This window comes from Petromyzon marinus, chromosome 2, assembly GCF_048934315.1.
Source record: "Petromyzon marinus isolate PM22_M1 ecotype Great Lakes invasive population chromosome 2, UKy_Petmar_22M1.pri1.0, whole genome shotgun sequence".
Classification (NCBI taxonomy): Eukaryota; Metazoa; Chordata; class Hyperoartia; order Petromyzontiformes; family Petromyzontidae; genus Petromyzon; species Petromyzon marinus.
The window spans coordinates 6,106,833-6,125,555 of record NC_133668.1 but is presented as its reverse complement, the minus strand read 5'-3'; the positions used below and the strand labels follow the sequence as shown (position 1 = coordinate 6,125,555).

General features: G+C 49.9%; 1 protein-coding gene across 7 annotated transcripts in view; it reads right to left on the bottom strand.

Annotated features, from left to right (window-relative positions):
• The window catches only part of LOC116948934 (polypeptide N-acetylgalactosaminyltransferase 3-like), a 31,282-nt gene extending 12,945 nt beyond the window's left edge, over positions 1 to 18,337 (bottom strand). The window contains exons 1-6 of one of the 7 annotated variants that reach the window (XM_032966250.2): positions 16,627 to 18,337; positions 14,345 to 15,106; positions 13,421 to 14,150; positions 9,525 to 9,781; positions 7,578 to 7,750; positions 4,373 to 4,525 (exon numbers count right to left, since the gene is read on the bottom strand). In XM_032966250.2, coding sequence (XP_032822141.1) covers positions 4,373 to 4,525; positions 7,578 to 7,750; positions 9,525 to 9,781; positions 13,421 to 13,753 — 916 coding nt within the window. In that variant the 5' untranslated portion in view covers positions 13,754 to 14,150; positions 14,345 to 15,106; positions 16,627 to 18,337. Of the gene's footprint in view, positions 1 to 4,372; positions 4,526 to 7,577; positions 7,751 to 9,524; positions 9,782 to 13,420; positions 15,107 to 16,626 lie in introns of all 7 variants that reach the window. The other 6 variants (XM_032966259.2, XM_032966241.2, XM_032966267.2 and 3 more) reach the window with 6 other exon arrangements.
• Between the last annotated feature and the right edge of the window lie 386 nt (positions 18,338 to 18,723).

Below are 18,723 nucleotides of genomic sequence, written 5' to 3'. Positions count from 1 at the left end.
TTACCCCGTAGGGAATGCAGTCACCTCCAGTGGCTCGAGGGGGAGATGTGAACTCTTTACATACAGCGCACAATTCAAGGCATGTATGATGAGCTTAGGAATTGGCATTGAGGGATTGATGCATCGTTACTGCACACCATAAGCCGCATCCACTGCACAAAACTATGGCAGATGCGGATGATACCTGATGCACAAATGGAAATTACAGACTCTCCAGTGTGCGACTGTGGTCATCCAGAACAGACTACACAACGTTCACGACGCAATGCCCGATCCACAAATATGAAGGAGACATCACAGCGATACTCCTGATGCGGTTATCTGGCTTGACCACCTGAACGTGAGATTGTAGTTCGTGCTCTGCATCTACATCAGCCGGACAAAAGAAGAAGGCTGTCCTAGTACTTCACACCGGGTGCGCTTGCTACTTTGAGGCTTTTCACTGCAGAGAGAGGTGGCTCTGTCGCCATCTAGTGGTATTCGCGAGCATGCACAACGTTTTTGTTCGTACATAAATACCCCCCCCCCGCCCGCCCCCTCCGATTCTCCCAATCATTTAGAAAAAATTAAAGCAATTATGGGAAATTATAACCCTGAAATGCATCAATGCACTCATGACAGGTCAGTACAACTTGCCCGTGGATGCGCGCGTGTACGATACGCGCCGTATCTGATTAAAAAACGGACAAAGGGGTCGTACGAATGAATTCTAATTTTCATTCCAGATAGTTTTTTTTTCTGGGTGAGCATGTGTATCATTTGTTGCACGTGTGTGTGTGTGGTTAAGGTTGACTAGTGGGGATCGGAAGTGTGCCGAGTTCGAAACCATGCCCACGGCCAACACCAGTGACGATTATGTGAACTGGTCCTGGGCCTCCCCTTGGTCGACTCAGCCTCGAATGAGTACCTGGTGAGGTGTGTAAACGTCGCCACTGCGGAGACAAAGGCGGCCAGGCGTGGTGCTGGCTACCCACCGACCTCCTCGTTTGCCGTGCCAGCCTCCGTAGGTGCTCCCTAACCACTCTTGCCCCAACAGCCCATGAAGGCTACCATGGAGGATATTTGTCTTTGTGAAAAAAGCAATAAGTGCACCTGAATTAGTATTGTCTTTGTATAATGCTCCAGATAGCCGGAGGCCCTGAGTTTGATGTCTGGCTGAAGCCACGTGAAGTTCGAAATCTTTACACTCCACATAATTACACACAGATGCTTATAGAGAAATGTTTGACTACTTAGAGTACCATTGTTGTCTAACAATTGAAAAAGTCATGTGCTTGAATGCTGGTCGATAAAGTGAGTATCGCTCCCTGGATATCAACAGTGATCCATAGCACCTGAAAGTGTCTCGTGCCGTAAACAAAATATGCAACTGTCACACTTAAACTCCTTTCAGACATCCTGCGACACACAGCTCGATGTGTTTCTACAAGGTAACAATAGTAGTACCAATTAGCGGCCCTTTGTATATCCACTGCTGGATGAAGGCCTCCCCCCCCCCCCCCCCCCACACCGTGTAGGTCATGGTAATTGAGCATACTTCACCATTTGGGAATTGGTTATTCTGGTGGGAAGGGGACAAGATCATATCGCAGCTCTTTTTCAGAAGCAAACCTGACCACAAATGACAGCTCGACGAAGCGGCTTATCGTGTGGGAATTTATGGCGACAAATAATCTCAACGGATGTTCCGAAATGTGGAGGGGAAAACCGGAGGACCCAGAGAAAAAATAATCCACGTGGCGGTGGCGAGATGTTTATTTACGTCGCATGGTATGGAGGAGGTTGTGGGTTCAATCCCAACCCTGACGCCTGTATATTTAGAGTTTGCATGTTCTCCACGTGGTCGTGCGGATGTTTTCTTTGGGGCCACCGGGTTTTCCCTCCACATTTAGAAACATGCGTTTAGATTATATTTCTGCTATCAAATTCCACGCGATAAGCCACCTCGTTGAGCTATCATTTCTGGGCAAGTCGCTTCTGAAAATAAGCTAATTACTCAGTGGGATTTACCTGGTAAGATAAAACATTATTATTTAGTTGTATTCGTATATTTTTAAGCGATTTGTTTACCTTTCCTATACTATACACTTCTATCGTGTTGTTGTACTATTTGTTGTTGTAACATTCTGACCTGCCCCTTCTGTACATCAGTGAAAAAGAGCTTTATAGCTCATCGGATTCCTCCCTTATAAATAAACATTCTCATTCACATTCAAGATGAGCGCTATTTAGTTTATTTTGCCTCGCATCTGCCTGGCCATGCTGGGTCCCGTACAATGTTTGAATGTGGACGAGGGTGGCCTAATTTCTGCAGTCAATTCGATGCATTTATTGAGTAATGCCGCACGGGTCGCACAGCATTAGCGCGCGCTCCCGCGCGCTGCCTGCCAGACAGGCAATTCGGAGCACGGGGCGCACGTGCATCTCGTGTGCCGGATCCCATTAGAAATCTACAGAGATGATGCACAACTAAATACTGATTTGTGACTCCGGTGTTTTCTCTGTCAGGCGCATTACATACTGTCTTGTGGTTGTTGTTGTTTTTTTTTGTAGTAAAGACAACGACTGGACTTGTACGAGTCTGTAGTTGTGTCGAGGTGGAGCGGTTACACGGTGGAACGGGGCCACGTGACTTTGATCATTGTAAATGGCTAACATGACTGGCTAGGGATCTTGTATTTGGACCCCGAGGCACCGACCCACACGTGGATGAAGTGCAGTCAGACGACCCCCGAGACTGATGAAAAGGCTGATAATTACCATTTTAAATATATGCATTTAAAACACATACTCCCAAAATGCATCGCCCTTTGTGAGAAGGAGCTGTTCAGAGCCCCTGCATCATTGTGCACGCGAAGCACTGAGTTTACATTGTGAAAGTTTACATTTTCTTACTGGCCTCTCGCTCTCCTCCTCCCGTCCAAACCATCACCTTCACTCCTCTCTCTCTCTCACCTCTTTCCTCTGCCGTCAACCTAAGGTGTCACCTTCTTTATTTTTGTCTAGCCGCTGAACAAAGACGGTCACCGCATCGAGCGCTTTCAGATGCGCTACTGCGGCCGTCTGGAACGCTCTTCCTTCCGATATTAGGAAGCCACTGTAGGGATGCACTTAAAATCCGCCCTCTCATTTAAATTTCTCCTGTCAAACCCCTGGTTCATTATTTGATCTTCACCCCTCTGCACTACTGCTATTATCTTCTACTCGGTCTACCTGCCTCTGTGATCGCTTCCCTCCAACAAATTCAAAATGCTTCTACACCACTTATTTTCAATCTCCCCTTTAATGATCACACTTCGCCTCTCCTCCCCCTTCAACTCCATTGGCTTCCCATTTACTACATCCCTGTCTTTTCAAATACCTGATGCTATCCTGCAAATTATCTGAATGGCCTTGCCCCACCTCATCTTACCTCTCTCATCTCATTACGATCTCCTCTTCGTTCCAAATCTTCGGCCTGTCTCTTTTTGTCCCTCCTACTCGCTGTGCCAAATCCCATTTTTTCGGCCCTTCTCCCTCCTTGCACCCCTCCACTGGAATAAACTTCACCTGTACATTAAAGCAGTCCCCCTCCTTAACCGCCTCCCATGCCTCTCTTAAAGCCTCACCTCTTCTCTATTGCCCATTTTCTTCCTTCCAGCCGCCCCTCCACACCTTCCCGTCCCTCTCCTGGCCATTCATGATCCCTAAGTACCCCTCGATTGATCTCGCTCATTCCTCAACCATTGTAGCACGCGCCTGTCACCTACATCATTCCGTGCTGTCATCGCCTTGTAAGGTATATGTCGAGCGCCTTGAGTGAAAGTACTCTATATAAATATACAATTACATTAGAAAGGAGTCAACTTGAGAATGCATGTACGTATGTTGAACTTCTTTCGTACTCTACGTAGCCAACCGTGCTAATTGGAAGTGTGGGGGAAGGACAACGAACAAAAAAAACATTAATCGATTCGAAAGAAATTAGCTTTCAATCTAGATTATTTAAAAGAACACATCTTCAGTGGCTCCCTAATATCAGAAGGAAGAGCGTTCCTGGCAGCGACCATCTTTGTTCGATGGCTAGCTAAAATTCGCTGCTGCGAAGATGACCGCAGTTCGCGGATTGGCTTACGGCCCTTGACGATAACAGCAAGGTGTTTTGGTTCGTCTGCGGCAAGCACTTACAAAAAACATTCCTTCAGCGAACGGATGCCAACGCAGCTCGGCGAGCACTGGACGGACACGGTCGGGAGTTGGCATGACCGGCGCACGAGTAAAACGCGCGCAATGATGCTACGCGCCCTGCCCCGTAACTCCCAACGCCGTTGTTGCGTGGCGCGTCGCGACGTGCGCGGCAGAAACAGCGGCGGTGTCGCGGTTGGCGGCTCACAGTGCGCGTCCAGGAAGGTGAGAACGTCCCCGCGAGCCTCGCGTGAGCCCAGCAGCCGCGCGGCAGTTAAGCCGCGGCGTGGCCGCTGACGCAGCACGCGCACCAGGCCGCCCAGGTGAGACACCTGTTCCTCCAGACGCGCGCCCAGGTGCTCTGCCACACGCAGGCAATGAGCACGGACCCACACACGACAGCAGCAGCATGGTGATTAATCACCGTCGTTCACGTTGGATAACCATCGCCCATATCATTGTCATCATCACAAGATGAAATCAATATCAATGTGTTTCCATCACTGTTTGCGATTTAGCATAAACTAAAACTAAACTGCGTGTTTTTTTGTTTTTAACAGGTAAGGCCCACTGAGCTCTATATAGCTCTTTTTTAAGAAGCGACCTGGCCGCGAATTTTAGTTCAACGAAGTGGCTTGTCATCATGTGGAAATGTATAAATGCCAAATACTCTGAACGCGTGTTGATTCTAAATGTGGAGGGAAAAAACAGATTACCAAGAGAAAAATCCACGCGACCACGGGAGAACATGCAAACTCCAAATATACAAGTGTCAGGGTCGGGATCGAACCAACGACCTCCTGTATATCAGGCGAGGTAGTTAACATCTCGCCACCGTGGCTATCTGCATCATCATTGCAATGACTATGCCAGATCAGTAACATCATAATATAAGCAAATTAATAATCAAGTTGATGTTTTTCTTTAATCAACATCAATCGATTCTCACTCTCACTATAAATGCATCGAATTGTGTCTCTGAAAATGTTTTGCAGGCCTTTCTAAATCCACTGCTGGATAAAGGCCTACTCAAGCCAAGCCTGTTATATGGGTTTTTTTACCATACTTCACCAAGCTCGTCAGTGCGGATTGGTGGAGGGGGTGCCAGGACCGGTTCAAAATGTCACTCGCTGCTGATACTCGGTATGCTGGGTTGAAAGCACAGCACGCTAACTAATGTGCCAACACTCCCGTCAGACGATTTATGACTGTAGTACATGACATGCAAATGATATGGTGTCATTACATTTAGGATAACGGAGTGGACAAAATGTTACGAGACGGATTAAATAAAAAACGAACACGTGTGAAATAAGAGAAATATAACATCTACATGATTCTATAAACGAATCGAAACCCAAACAACAATTCATTGAATGACAGGGCGTGGTGAATCTTTACAATCAGGGATTCATTTAATCCGTGCTTGTCTGGATCAGCGACCCAGAAATAATTTCCACCCTCGGCATACCACATCCAAAATACCTCTCGCTATGGCTGCGTTTACTCTCCACGTGCCACCTCCGAGTTTACCGACGACCCATAATGTATTCAGTGAGTAACTAACTATATGAACTATTTTTATTTTATCAGGAAAGGCCCATTGAGCTACAGTGAGGGAAAAAAGTATTTGATCCCCTGCTGATTTTGTACGTTTGCCAAACTGACAAATAAATTATCAGTCTATAATTTTAATGGTAGGTTTATTTGAACAGTGAGAGACAGAATAACAACAAGAAAATCCAGAAAAACGTATGTCATAAATTGATTTGCATTTTAATGAGGGAAATAAGTATTTGACTCCTCTGCAAAACATGACTTAGTACTTGGTGGCAAAACCCTAGTTGGCAATAACAAAGGTCAGACGTTTCTTGTAGTTGGCCACCAGGTTTGCACACATCTCAGGAGGGATTTTGTCCCACTCCACTTTGCAGATCTTCTCCAAGTCATTAAGGTTTCGAGGCTGACGTTTGGCAACTCGAACCTTCAGCTCCGTCCACAGATTTTCTATGGGATAAGGTCTGGAGACTGACTAAGCCACTACAGGACCTTAATGTGCTTCTTCTTGAGCCACTCCATTGTTGCCTTGGCCATGTGTTTTGGGTCATTGTCATGCTGGAATACCCATCCACAACCCATTTTCAATGCCCTGGCTGAGGGAAGGAGGTTCTCACCCAAGATTTGACGGTACATGGCCCCGTCCATCGTCCCTTTGATGCGATGAAGTTGTCCTGTCCCCTTAGCAGAAAAACACTCCCAAAACATAATGTTTCCACCTCCATGTTTGACGGTGGGGATGGTGTTCTTGGGGTCATAGGCAGCATTCCTACTCCGCCAAACACGGCGAGTTGAGTTGATGCCAAAGAGCTCCATTTTGGTCTCATCTGACCACAACACTTTCACCCAGTTGTCCTCTGAATCATTCAGATGTCATTGGCAAACTTCAGACGGGCATGTATATGTGCTTTCTTGAGCAGGGGGACCTTGCAGGCGCTGCAGGATTTCAGTCCTTCACGGCGTAGTGCGTTACCAATTGTTTTCTTGGTGACTATGGTCCCAGCTGCCTTGAAATCATTGACAAGATCCTCCCGTGTAGTTCGGGGCTGATTCCTCACCGTTCTCATGATCATTGCAACTCCACGAGGTGAGATCTTGCATGGAGCCCCAAGCCGAGGTAGATTGACAGTTCTTTTGTGTTTCTTCCATTTGTGAATAATCACACCAACTGTTGTCACCTTCTCACCAAGCTGCTTGGCAATGGTGTTGTAGCCCATTCCAGCCTTGTGTAGGTCTACAATCTTGACCCTGACATCCTTGGAGAGCTATTTGGTCTTGGCCATGGTGGAGAGTTCGGAATCTGATTGATTGATTGCTTCTGTGGACAGGTGTCTTTTATACAGGTAACAAGCTGAGATTAGGAGCACTCCCTTTAAGAGTGTGCTCCTAATCTCAGCTCGTTACCTGTATAAAAGACACCTGGGAGCCAGAAATCTTTCTGATTGAGAGGGGGTCAAATACTTATTTCCCTCATTAAAATGCAAATCAATTTATACCATTTTTGACTTACGTTTTTCTGAATTTTCTTGTTGTTATTCTGTCTCTCACTGTTCAAATAAACCTACCATTAAAATTCTAGACTGATCATTTCTTTGTCAGTGGGCAAACGCACAAAATCAGCAGGGGATAAAATACTTTTTTTCCCTCACTGTATATAACTCTTTTTCACAAGTGCCCTGGCACACAAATGACAGCCCAATGAAGTGGCTTTACTCGCGTGGACATTTATTTTTCCATATCGGCCAAAATTCCTCTCAACGCACGTCGATTCTAAACGTGGAGGGCACAAAAACCCCGGAAGGGACCCGGAGGAAACGAAGCCGCGGTGGCCACCCGGACGCGCCCGACGCTGCCACCTTCCGTGCTGGCATCGTCCACCAGCAGCAGCTCGACGAGCAGCAGGGCGGGCGCCGTGTGGAGCACGCTGTACACGGTCCGCAGTAGCGTGCTCCACGCCTCGTTGTGGAACACCACGATCACGCTCGTCGTGGGAAGCGGCGGCGACCGCGGGAATCTCTGCTGCACGCACCTGGCCATGGAGGGGGCATATAAGGAGGAGGAGGAGGGTAGAGGACTGTGGATTTTGTGGTACCAACTTTGAGCTTGGACTTTTTAATACTGCGCCAGTGGTGAACTGCCCCCACTCATGGGATATGAGGCATGAGCGCAGGGGTCGGCGACCTGCGGCTCCGAAGCCGCATGCGGCCCATTTAAGGGCGGATCTCGAAATTCCCCCCCAAAATGCCGATCTTGTTATGTTGGTTGCCGACCCCTGATCATGGAATTCCAGTTAACCATGGGCAGGGGTCGGCAACCTGCGGCTCTAGAGCTGCATGCGACTCCTTAAGGACTGCTTTGTGAAGTTGTTTATTAAGGACTCGCCTTCTCGTATTCACCACACAGTGCATTGCGGCTCTTGAAATATGTTTTTTGCTGAGTTCAAAAGAATGACTCTTCTTGTTGTTTTTGTTTTCGACCCCTGGACTCGCGAGAAGAAAACAGCAATCGCCAATGTCCGCTCGAGACAAGTGATGTACAGCAGAGGCTGCATGTAAGCACACTTCTTAGGATCAACGCAAAGTGTGTTTATATCTGAAGAAGTGTGCTTGTATCAGAAGTTGCCCTTTGACACCCCCCACCAGTGTAATGTAAGCACGTGTTGCTCGTGTCAGAGACGTGATTTTATGAGGTGTGCTTATATCCAGCGTCTACTGCATGTGTGCCAAATGCCAGAAATATTTGGCAGATTCCATTGTATCATGTGAGGGCGGTACGTGTGTACGGTGAACTTCTTTCGCACCGTAAGTACCCAACCGTGCTAATCGGAGGTGCGGGGAAGGACAAGAAACTAAACATAGAAAGCAGTTCTAAAGAAATTGGTTTTAAATCTACAATTAAAAGTGCATAGCCACGGTGGCTTCCGAATATCGGAAGGAAGAGCGCTCGAGACGGCTGCAGAAGCGTATCTGAAAGCGCACGATGCAGTAATCGTCTTTGTTCGATGGCTAGCCAAAAACCGCTGCGAGGATGACTGGAGTTCGGGGGTGAGATGTTAACTACCTTGCCTGGTATGCAGGAGATCGTGGGTTCGATCCCGACCCTGAAGCCTGCTGTATATTTGGAGTTTTCATGTGTCTCTCCCCGTGGTCGCGTGAATGTGTCTCTGGGTCCTCCGGTTTTTCCCTCCACATTTAGAATCAATATTCGTTTAGAGTATTTGGCCGCTATACATTTCCACATGATAAGCCACTTCGATGAGCTATCATTTGTGGCCAGGTTTCTTCTGAGAAACAGCTATATATATCTCTCTGTGGGCCTTACCTGGTAAAATAAAACAAAGTTGAGTATAAAACTCGTTTTAGTTTACCGATTTCACCAACCATTTGCAAATCACAAAGGCTTGCTGTTTGTGATAAAAACTCATCAGTTTAACACGTAGGCTGTCACCTGATGAGGCTGGTTGTAATTACTAGTGAATCGTCGTACTCGAAATGTACATGTTGTGAGTTTACTCTCCAACACAAAACCGGTGTGCTGAACTAGTAACTAATTGGCACGTTTTGTTTACATGACAAACCTTACTAATTGCCTGTCAGGTGGTGGTGGTCGGTTTAACGACTCACTTTATATGCACGGTGATCTAACCAAATACAATGGAAAACCACCCAAGAGAGCGACTCAAGTAACTCACGGATGGACAAATGAAACGAAACGTGACTTCGTATTTTAGACAGATAATAAAAAGGCAGAGGAAGGCCTTCGAAGCCCCGCGACGCAACCATAAACCCGCCCTGAAGTCTCACTCGGGCGGACGCGTGTCGGGGCCCAGGTCCCTGTGGAGGGAGATGCGGTCACTGACGAACACGTTGAAGCAGTGCTTGGCAAAGCCTCGCTCCTTCTCGTCCAGCTCGTCGGGCGACAGTGCCCCGAGCCGGACCGCGGCCCCGCGGGCGCCGGGCGCCAGCGGGTCCTGCGAGGGCCTCCCCAGGTGGGGCTTCAGCTCGTCGGGGCCGTAGTGGTCAGAGCGGCTGCAGGGCTGAGAGCTCCTCGCTTCGTTCGCCTGCTCGTCGTACGGAGGCAAGAGAGAGACCAGCGCCGGCGATCACGCCGGCGTGTAAAAGGTCACAAAGCCGTACCCATGTGGAGCAGGGCCTCTCCAGTTGCGGAGCATGTCGGGAAAATCGAAACTAATTAAATAATGCTACGCTCAAAGGTAAATGCAGATCTGCATTTGCTCGCTCGCTTGCAGCCCTTTGTCGGATGAATGCCTCCCAATGTTGTGCAGGTCACGCAGGCTTTTTGACCATACTTCACCACGCTGGTCAGTGTATGTTGGTAAATAGGGACTCCAAAACTGGTACAGATGTATGTGTGTTGAACTTCTTTCACACCGTATGTGGCCAATCGTGCTAATCGAAGGTGCGGAGGAAGGACAACAAACTTGACGCAAAAAGCAGTTCGAAAGAAATGTGTTTTTTTAGTCTACATTTTAAAATGCCTAGCTCTAGTGGTTTCCTAATATCGAAAGGAAGAACGTTCCAGACGGCCGCAGAAGTGCATCGGAAAGACTTCACTGGCCACTGTTGTTAGCCGTGGCCGGGAGTTTAACCCAGGCGGCCGGTTTGGTAGAACAGTCCTAACCACTGCACGACCACTGCACCCCACCGGTTCACGTCAATGCGCAAGCTTTACAACCATCTCACTGTATCATGCCAACGTAGGGTACGCGTTCGTCAGGTTATTTCGTGAACACATTCCTGCGGAGGGAGCTGGTAGGAACGTTGGGTTGCTCGATCAATGGCCAGGGTCAACGGCGGCACCACGTGGTGTATTCCACAAATATTCCCGACTGTGAGGGCGGGCACAAGCCGGCGTGAGTAGGTTAAACGTTGAGATTTATAAGGGCACCACGGGGTGACCAGCCCCTCCCCACCGAGCCCCACTCCTCCCACCCCCCACCCAGCCCCACCCTCCTCACCCAGCCCCACCCTCCCCTCCCAGCCCCTCCCCACCCAGCCCCACCCCTCCCACCCCCCACCCAGCCCCACCCTCCCCACCCAGCCCCTCCCTCCCCACCCAGCCCCTCCCCACCCTCCCCTCTCCACCCAGCCCCACCCCTCCAATTTTTGAATGCACGACGGACGGACACAATCCCCTGTGGGCTGGTGGTGTAACCAGGAGGTTCCTACACAGTAAAAACTAAAAGTATGAAAATACACATGGTCAGAGGTGGGTAAAAAATGTCGTGGTGTACGCGCCATGAATAGAATAGCGCCTTTTTTTTAGGACGAGCTACTTTTTACGCAACCAGGTCTACACAAAGACAAATCCTTGGCGCAATTCGGGAGAAAGGCGATTAAAAAAAAACCTAATAAATGAGAATTAACGACAGCAGAAATTACTGTGTCCTCAAAAAGGGATCTGTAGCCAGGGTGAGGCGGCTGCTGCGGCTGTCGGGACCCACGGTCTGAATAAATTACGCGCAGAGCTGCCGGATCTTGCCGAATAATAATGATTATAGAATTTGCCATTAGTGCGCACGGAGTTGTGGACTTCACTCGGCTCTGCGGGGCAATGGGCAATACTGGGATAGTAGGCGGCACGCAACAACAACGCAGTGAAACCCCGACTTGGGGGTGAGCCACCTCCCGCCTCCACGTCGACCACCTACGTCCAAAGGCAACGTACGTTGAACTTCTTTCGCACCGTACGTAGCCAACCGCGCTAATCGGAGGTGAGCGGGATAGCTCTCACCGTCTTCAAGATGCCCCGCAGACTCGCCCCTCCCCACTGCGTACCTCTCCCCTCCCTCCATTCTCCCCTCGCTCTGCTCCGCGCGCTCCCCCTAATTCACCAACCGAGGTTCTCCAGTGAAAACCCTCAAATCAACCTTCACGCGGTGAGGTTCACTCCTTCTCCTGCTGCTGCCAACGTAATCTGGACCCCCCCCTCCTCCTCCTCCTCCGAAGGTTATCCGTGCTTGTATGTCATTACCACGATTGATTCAGTCGATGCGCAAGCCCTTTTTCTCCTCCTCCTTTATGACTGACTGTCTTATTAAACAAGTGCGTGTGTTTAATGGATCCCTGGAATGCGCATCTCCACTCTGCGCACATCATTTTAAGTAAGATACGGTTGCATATATACACACACGCGACCATCGTCATCAACACGATCTATCCGCTGCAGGATAATGGTCAAGCCACGCCATCGCCAGCCGTCATTGTCACCCGATGCCACGTTCGAATCCACAACTTGCACGCGAACTAATCGCGTCGCTTCCCCTTCTGCCGTGGTCATCTTCTTGGGCGCGTCCCCTCCTTCCCTGTGGCTGTCATTCAGTCACCAGCCTGGTCCATCCTCCATCACCCATTATGGTGGTGCGTCCTGCCGAAACCCATTTACAGTTTTTTTTTTCTTTCAGAATCAGAATCTTTATGTAGTCTGCAGGAGGAATCCGATGAGCTATGAAGCTCTTGTTCATAGATGTCCAGTATGGGCGGCTCAGCGCCCATACTGGACATCTATGAACACCACTATAGCGAACCCCGTTTTAAGTGTTTCCAATACAGTACTGTACATCCAAAGTGTACTGTAATTGTGTATGTTGGGCAACAGATAGCAGTGAAGCTAAATCAACCGGTGTACTGGACTCTATATGTCCCCACGTCTTCAGCGCTCTCTTGGCATTTACCGACCAGCACCAGGAAGCGTGGTGACGAATAGATCAAATAACCCCCACTTGACCCGCGTGGCGTTGCTAGCCAGCATTCAGCAAGATGTTAACTACCTCGCCTGGTATGCAGGAGATTGTAGATTCGATCCCGACCATGACGCCTGTATATTTTACTCTTTCCATGTTTCTCTCCCCGTGGTCGCGTGGATTTTTCTCCGGAACCTCCCGTTTTTACCCCTCTACAATTAGAAAGATGCGTTTAGAGGATTTAGGCTGCTCTAATATTTCCACGTGATAAGCCACTTTCGCATGAGCTATAATTTGTGATGGCCGAGCTGCTTCTGAAAAAGAGCTACAGAGTAGCTCGATGGGCCTTACCTGGTAAAATAAAAAAATTGTAAATAGCACATGCACGGCATAGGCTGGGCGTTAATGAACAACGACCATTGCGGATGGAGACCGTATTGAATTAGCGTAGGCGAGTAGTCGTGGCGCGCACGCCTACACATGTACAATACAGCGACCCCTCTCTATCCGCGTTAGTTACGTTCTTTAAAACGCTCGCGGACGTAGCATTCGCGAATGCAGAAACCTTGTTGCAATGGGGAAAATGGGATTACGTTCCAGAGTACGAGTGAACATGGGGGGGGGGGGGGGGCGGGGTGGGGGGTAAATGTCCAATGACTACAATACATCAATAATTCGTTATAAAGAATAACGTGTTGTTTTATTACCTTTGATGATGATGATTTGACGGCGATAAAAGTGGTGGTGATGGTGAGGAATTCGGGAGGACTCCTCGTGAGATGCAGGTGTTTGATAACAACGCCGCACAGTTCTTTTCAATGTAGCACTCTGGGGAGCGCTCGCCGCAACACTTTCCCTGATTACATTCGCCTTCCTTTTTAATGGACCGCACGGTCGACTCGGTGATCTGGCACGACGCACGCTCGCGAATGCTGGAGTCCAGCGGTTCGCGAATAGGGAATCAGAACGCGAATATGCAGGGAGGGTTGACCGTACCTGCTTCTTGGCGGGGGCCCTAATCTGCAGCCGCAGCACGGCTCCCACGCGCGCTGGAGCCCCGGGATTTTCCTCCGCGTCGTCCGCGGCGCCCTCGAGGTCCCCGTTCCCGGGGGGGTCTCCGGGCTGCACCTGGAGCTCGGGCTCTCCGCCCGGCGGCGTGGGGACGGGAAGGGGCAGGAGGAGGCGCGGCGAGCGGCGCGAGACGTCGGCGCGCAGCACGAGCGCGGCGAGCAGAAGCAGAGCGAGGAGACCGGCGGCGCGCCACGCGGTCGCGGGCCGGGCTCGCCTCGCCTGCACCAGGCGGAGCGCCGTCAGGGCCATGCGGTACATGGCCACAGCGAGAGAGAGTGTCGAGGGGGGGGGGGGGGGGGGGTCCGGCCACGGCGGAGCCAGCAGCCACAGGAGATGGCTAGCGAGGGAGAGATGGTTTGGGGTGGGGAGACGGAGGGAGAGAGTGATGGATAAATGGATGGACGTAAATGACGAGAGGGATTAATGGATAGGTGGACGGAGGCGACGGACAGATGGATGGAAGAATGCAGAGGCGGACAGATAGACAGAGGTGATGAATGGATGTAGAGATGGATGGACGTAGGGACGGATACAGGGAGTGATGAAAGGATCTTCGGCTGGCCTCGGGAGGCAAAGAAAGGCGCTGAGTTGCGCTCTCACTGCGGGTCAGTCGGCGTCCTCATCCCACGGCGTGCACCCCGAAACCCGGAGGAGGCTGTCTCACAGAAATACAGCGTGCGATTAATGAACCAAATCCATCACTTAAACGCGCGTCTTCGGTTCGCAATCCTCGCAATCAGCCTGCAAAGATCCCAGCGCTCGCGCTCAAGCTAAAGGCGCGCACGGAACTCCCGTTGAGTGCACAGATCAGGACAAATCACGCGTCAAAGCGGAACAAGTTGAGCTTACCGATTTGCAACAAAGAACACGAAAGTGTGAGCGTATGTCGAGATTAAAATGCAGGCTTGCGTTAACCAACGACGAATGCGTGCGTTTTGAGTGGGGCGCCTCGTGGTCGTTCCGAGCTGTAAGCTAAAACGACACTGACAACGTATCTTCGAAAATCCGAATTAATCCCAGACCGGGCGAGTGTAAGACTCGGGCGCCTCGCGGCGAAGTTTTATTTCTCCGTGGCCACAAACGAGCGACAATGAAGAGGCGAATGGGCAAAAGTGTAGTCGCGACGGGGCTAATGGGGGAAGGGATTAAGTTACGGAGGTGCGAGACAGAACCCCCCACTGAGCAGGTCCCGCAGAGCGAGGCAGGTGTTGTTAGGAGTTCGTGGTGGGGGGGGAGCGGTCCGTGGAGGGAAAGCGGTTGGGGGTGTTTCGGGGTCGCACGGGAAGAGAGCCGGTGGTGCAGACACCTCGACACACTTGAGAGGAAATAACACATTCTCCCCCTCCCTCTCTACGAGGAGGAAGAAGGAAAAACAACACCCAGGAACAGCTGTGAAAAATCGACTTAATTCAAAATGTCCTTACCGCTCTCAGGTCCGTGAATTCTGGAGATTTGTGCGGACAATTTTGCGCGATTTGCGCACATTCCCGTCCGTCATTCCAGGTCGAACACAGCGCGTGGGCGTCTCTCTCTCTCTTTGCTGTGGCGACCTAGCGATGCCGTCTGTCCCATGTAATGGGGACGAGGGCTTTGCTAACGGCGTGCCAATGTCTATCCCGTGAGTTGAGGGGGTTGGGGGTGGGAGTAAGGAGGAGAGGAGACCACACATTCAGGATCTTCGCGCTCCTAGACGGATGTTGACAAAGCTGATCAAACATCTAACACTGCAGTCAAGCGGCGGGTGACTGATGAGCACATAGCGGCGGTGAGTTTTGTCTTGTTTGTGTGTGTGCGTGTTAATTATTGATATCGTGACTTAAAGCTTTCGTGACTGCAGGAATTAATATTCTTGCGTCTGTCGGTAAAGTGACGTGGATAGGTTCAAATAACCTATCCACGTGACTATCTACGTGACTTTACCGATAGACCCAAGAATATTGATATCGTGTTTGCTGAACACACGCAATTTACGAAGTGCACATAGACAATTGATGCGGAGGCCCAACGGGTGGAGAGTTGGGGAGATGGAGAGGTGGGCGAGATTGTGGTGAGCGCATATGGGGGCGCCCGGGGTCAGTAGGAGGTGATTGATCTACGCCTGGTGTTACCATCGACAACTTAACCAGAAGTGTCCATTCGCGAGAACGCGTTTATAATTGTGCTTTTCATATATTTTTTTATCATGCACACAGGACGCTCAAAGTATTCCAGTGTATCTGCCACCCCGTTAATTCTCGCCACAATCTCTCTCGAGAGCTATGACCAATTCGCGGGTCATTAAATTAACATTTTTATCCTCAGAGATTAGCGCACGGACTTGTATGATGGGGCTGTCGAAATGAAGCGGGGTGGGTTTCTCTCTCACAATATCTCTCCGATGCTTCCTTCTCGTAGGCGACGCTTGCAACCCGTTATATAAAGCCTCATTAAGTTCCTTTATGCCACGTAACTATACATGCGGCGCGCTCATCACCATAACAATGGGACATCAATGATACTCAAATCCGTGTTTTTTTATGTTTAACATCAAAATTAGTGGCGCAGTGGTTAGCGCATTGCTGCCATAAACACGGCTCCCTGACGGTCGATTATCGGCCACGGTTAACATCATTAAGTGCCGAATAAAATCTGAGCCGATCGTCCGCCTCTACCACCTTCACCAAACTGCAATGACCAACATGGTGAAGGAGGGTCAAACAACTGCCATGTCCGACACGGCTAGAGATGCTTTCATTCAGCAATTGATTGACAAAAGGGCTATCATTTGTTATTTTACTATTCTAAAGGAAACGTACATGCTCTGCTCCGATTAGCATGGTTGGCTACGCACGGTGCGAAAGAAGTTGAACGGACACGAAGAGGGGCCATTGCCCGAAACGTCGCCGATTATATAGTTTCCCTTCTTGGGATGTGGTATTGACGAATGAGTGGAGATTGTATTATTGTTATTATTGCGCTGGTGCACGCACCAGCGCCAACGCAGCATCTCAATTTTGTTTAATTCCGAATGAAGAAGACCAATCAGTCCCACGGCGTACCGGCGAAAACGCGTACCGGACAACGTAGCGACCCGGGAGTGCATTTGCATGTTACCACTGCAAAGCGACCGCGTGTGTGCGCGCCTCCGTTACCTGCAAAGGGCGGCGCGGATGACCACCGTCTCGGTGTCTTTAAGCTCCCGCCGCCGCCGCTGCTGCTGCTGCTGCTGGGCTACGCCGAGCATGCGTCTCGCTGACGTGAGAAGGGTGGAGTGCTAGGGGACGCACGGACCGCCGCGCGAGGGCTCCCACCCCCGATCTCGCTTTTCTCTCTTCATGTGAGCGGAGGGCTTTTCTCGCAGTCAGCGTTTTCAGAGTGCAGGCGGAGACCGCTGCACTGTAGTAACAATGCAGCTTTGAGCATTCATCCCTTGTGAAGTTTCCAGGAGGGTGGTCTCCTCCTTCCTCTCCCCCTTCTCGTCCGCCTTACTCCTCGGAGAAGCCACTGCGTTTGCGCAGCACGCTTCGTGAAGAGCGATAGTAACAACGACACGAGTAATGTTGTTTCATTACCAAGTGAGGTAGGCAAGCCTCTCGCCTACGACAAAAAAAATAACAACCCCAAGCGCGCCCGATCTCGCGACACCGCGTGAAGCTAAGCTGGGCTCGTCCTGCTTCGTAGTTTATGTGAATGAGAGACCACCTGTGGGTACCAGGTGTTGTAGACGCGGGTCGTCGAGGTGCCAGAGAATGGCAGTGCAACAACGCAATCCATCCGTGCGGAGCTTTTGATTGTTTATCTCATATTCGTGATGGGGATTTTTTTTCTCTTCCGGGCACTCCGGTTATATGTCGTATGAAGCCAAATACTTTTTTTTTATGGAATTGACCAAAACTTCCCAACGCAGGACCCTCCTTTGAAAAGAGGCTTAATGTCAGTGAAGCTTTTCTGTTTGACTAATTGCCATTAATATGACTATTTTCAAGGGAGCGATTGGTTTCGAACAATGCCAACGGCTACAAATACACTGAAACTATACGACGCACAATTTTGCAGCTGAACATGTTCACACATATCCATAATACAGCAGGATTAAAAAAAAGTGCGATATAGAAGGCCAATGATTCATATAAATCACATTCAGATTGTCCGACCAATGAATTCGACCGAAAGTAGAAGACCGATTGTAAGGAAACAGCCGTTTAGTACAAAGGAAGACGCGATATTGTTCCCGATTCGCGAGACAAAGTGAATGAAGGACCATTATCTGAATTCTACGCAGACACACGCTTGCCATCTTTAATCATTGCACACGCTCTTTTGCCCCGACACGTACCTTTGATGCGACAATCTCTGTCGTAAGAGCACTTTTGAATGCTGATGGCGCTTGTCGTTGCTATGATTGTATATAGACTGTGATATGACGCATCACATTCACTTTCAGCCCTTACACAGATTACAACTACACCCTGCGCATGGTATCTGCACCTGATATAATGAAGCTCCGGAAATAGCAACCAATATCTTAAAGGGGCCCCCCACGGCGAGTCTGGACACTACATAATTAATCACTTTTCATTCAACTTCTTCTCGGTCTTGGAAGCGCCTGGCAGGAACGTCCCACACGAACGCGCACGCATAATCCGAATTTTAAAAGCGCCGGTCACCACCAGGAGACAGAGGAACAGATAGAGATAAGCACAGAGAGACAGAGAGAGAGAGGAGCCAGATGCAATCTCGGTGGGTAAGAGTCGACACTCCGATGGTCGTTGTGCTGTCGAGATTGTGCCGGGGGACGCCGCCGGAGCGAGGAGGCCTCGCCGCTGGCACGACTTGAAGTGACAAGAGCCGTGAGCTCCTCACGCCCACAAAGGGGAATGTTTTCGAGACAAAAGACCCGAAGGTCGCTCCGCAGGGACCGCTTTGTGCGTCGCTATGGGAACTTCGCGAGCGAGGACCGCGAACAAAGCCGGGCATTGAAGGGATTTTTTTTGTGAATAAAGAAAGCGTCAAGATGTGCTGCCTGGCTGCCCGGATGGCTGAGTGGTACACTCCGAGTGACTAGCTGGTTGGTACGCATAGGCTGGCTGGCTGGTATGTATGTATAGGCTGGCTGGTACGCATAGGCTGCTCAATGGTATGTGTAGGCTGGGTGGGTGGTACAGTGAGGGAAAAAAGTATTTGATCCCCTGCTGATTTTGCACGTTTGCCCACTGACAAAGAAATGATCAGTCTATAATTGTAATGGT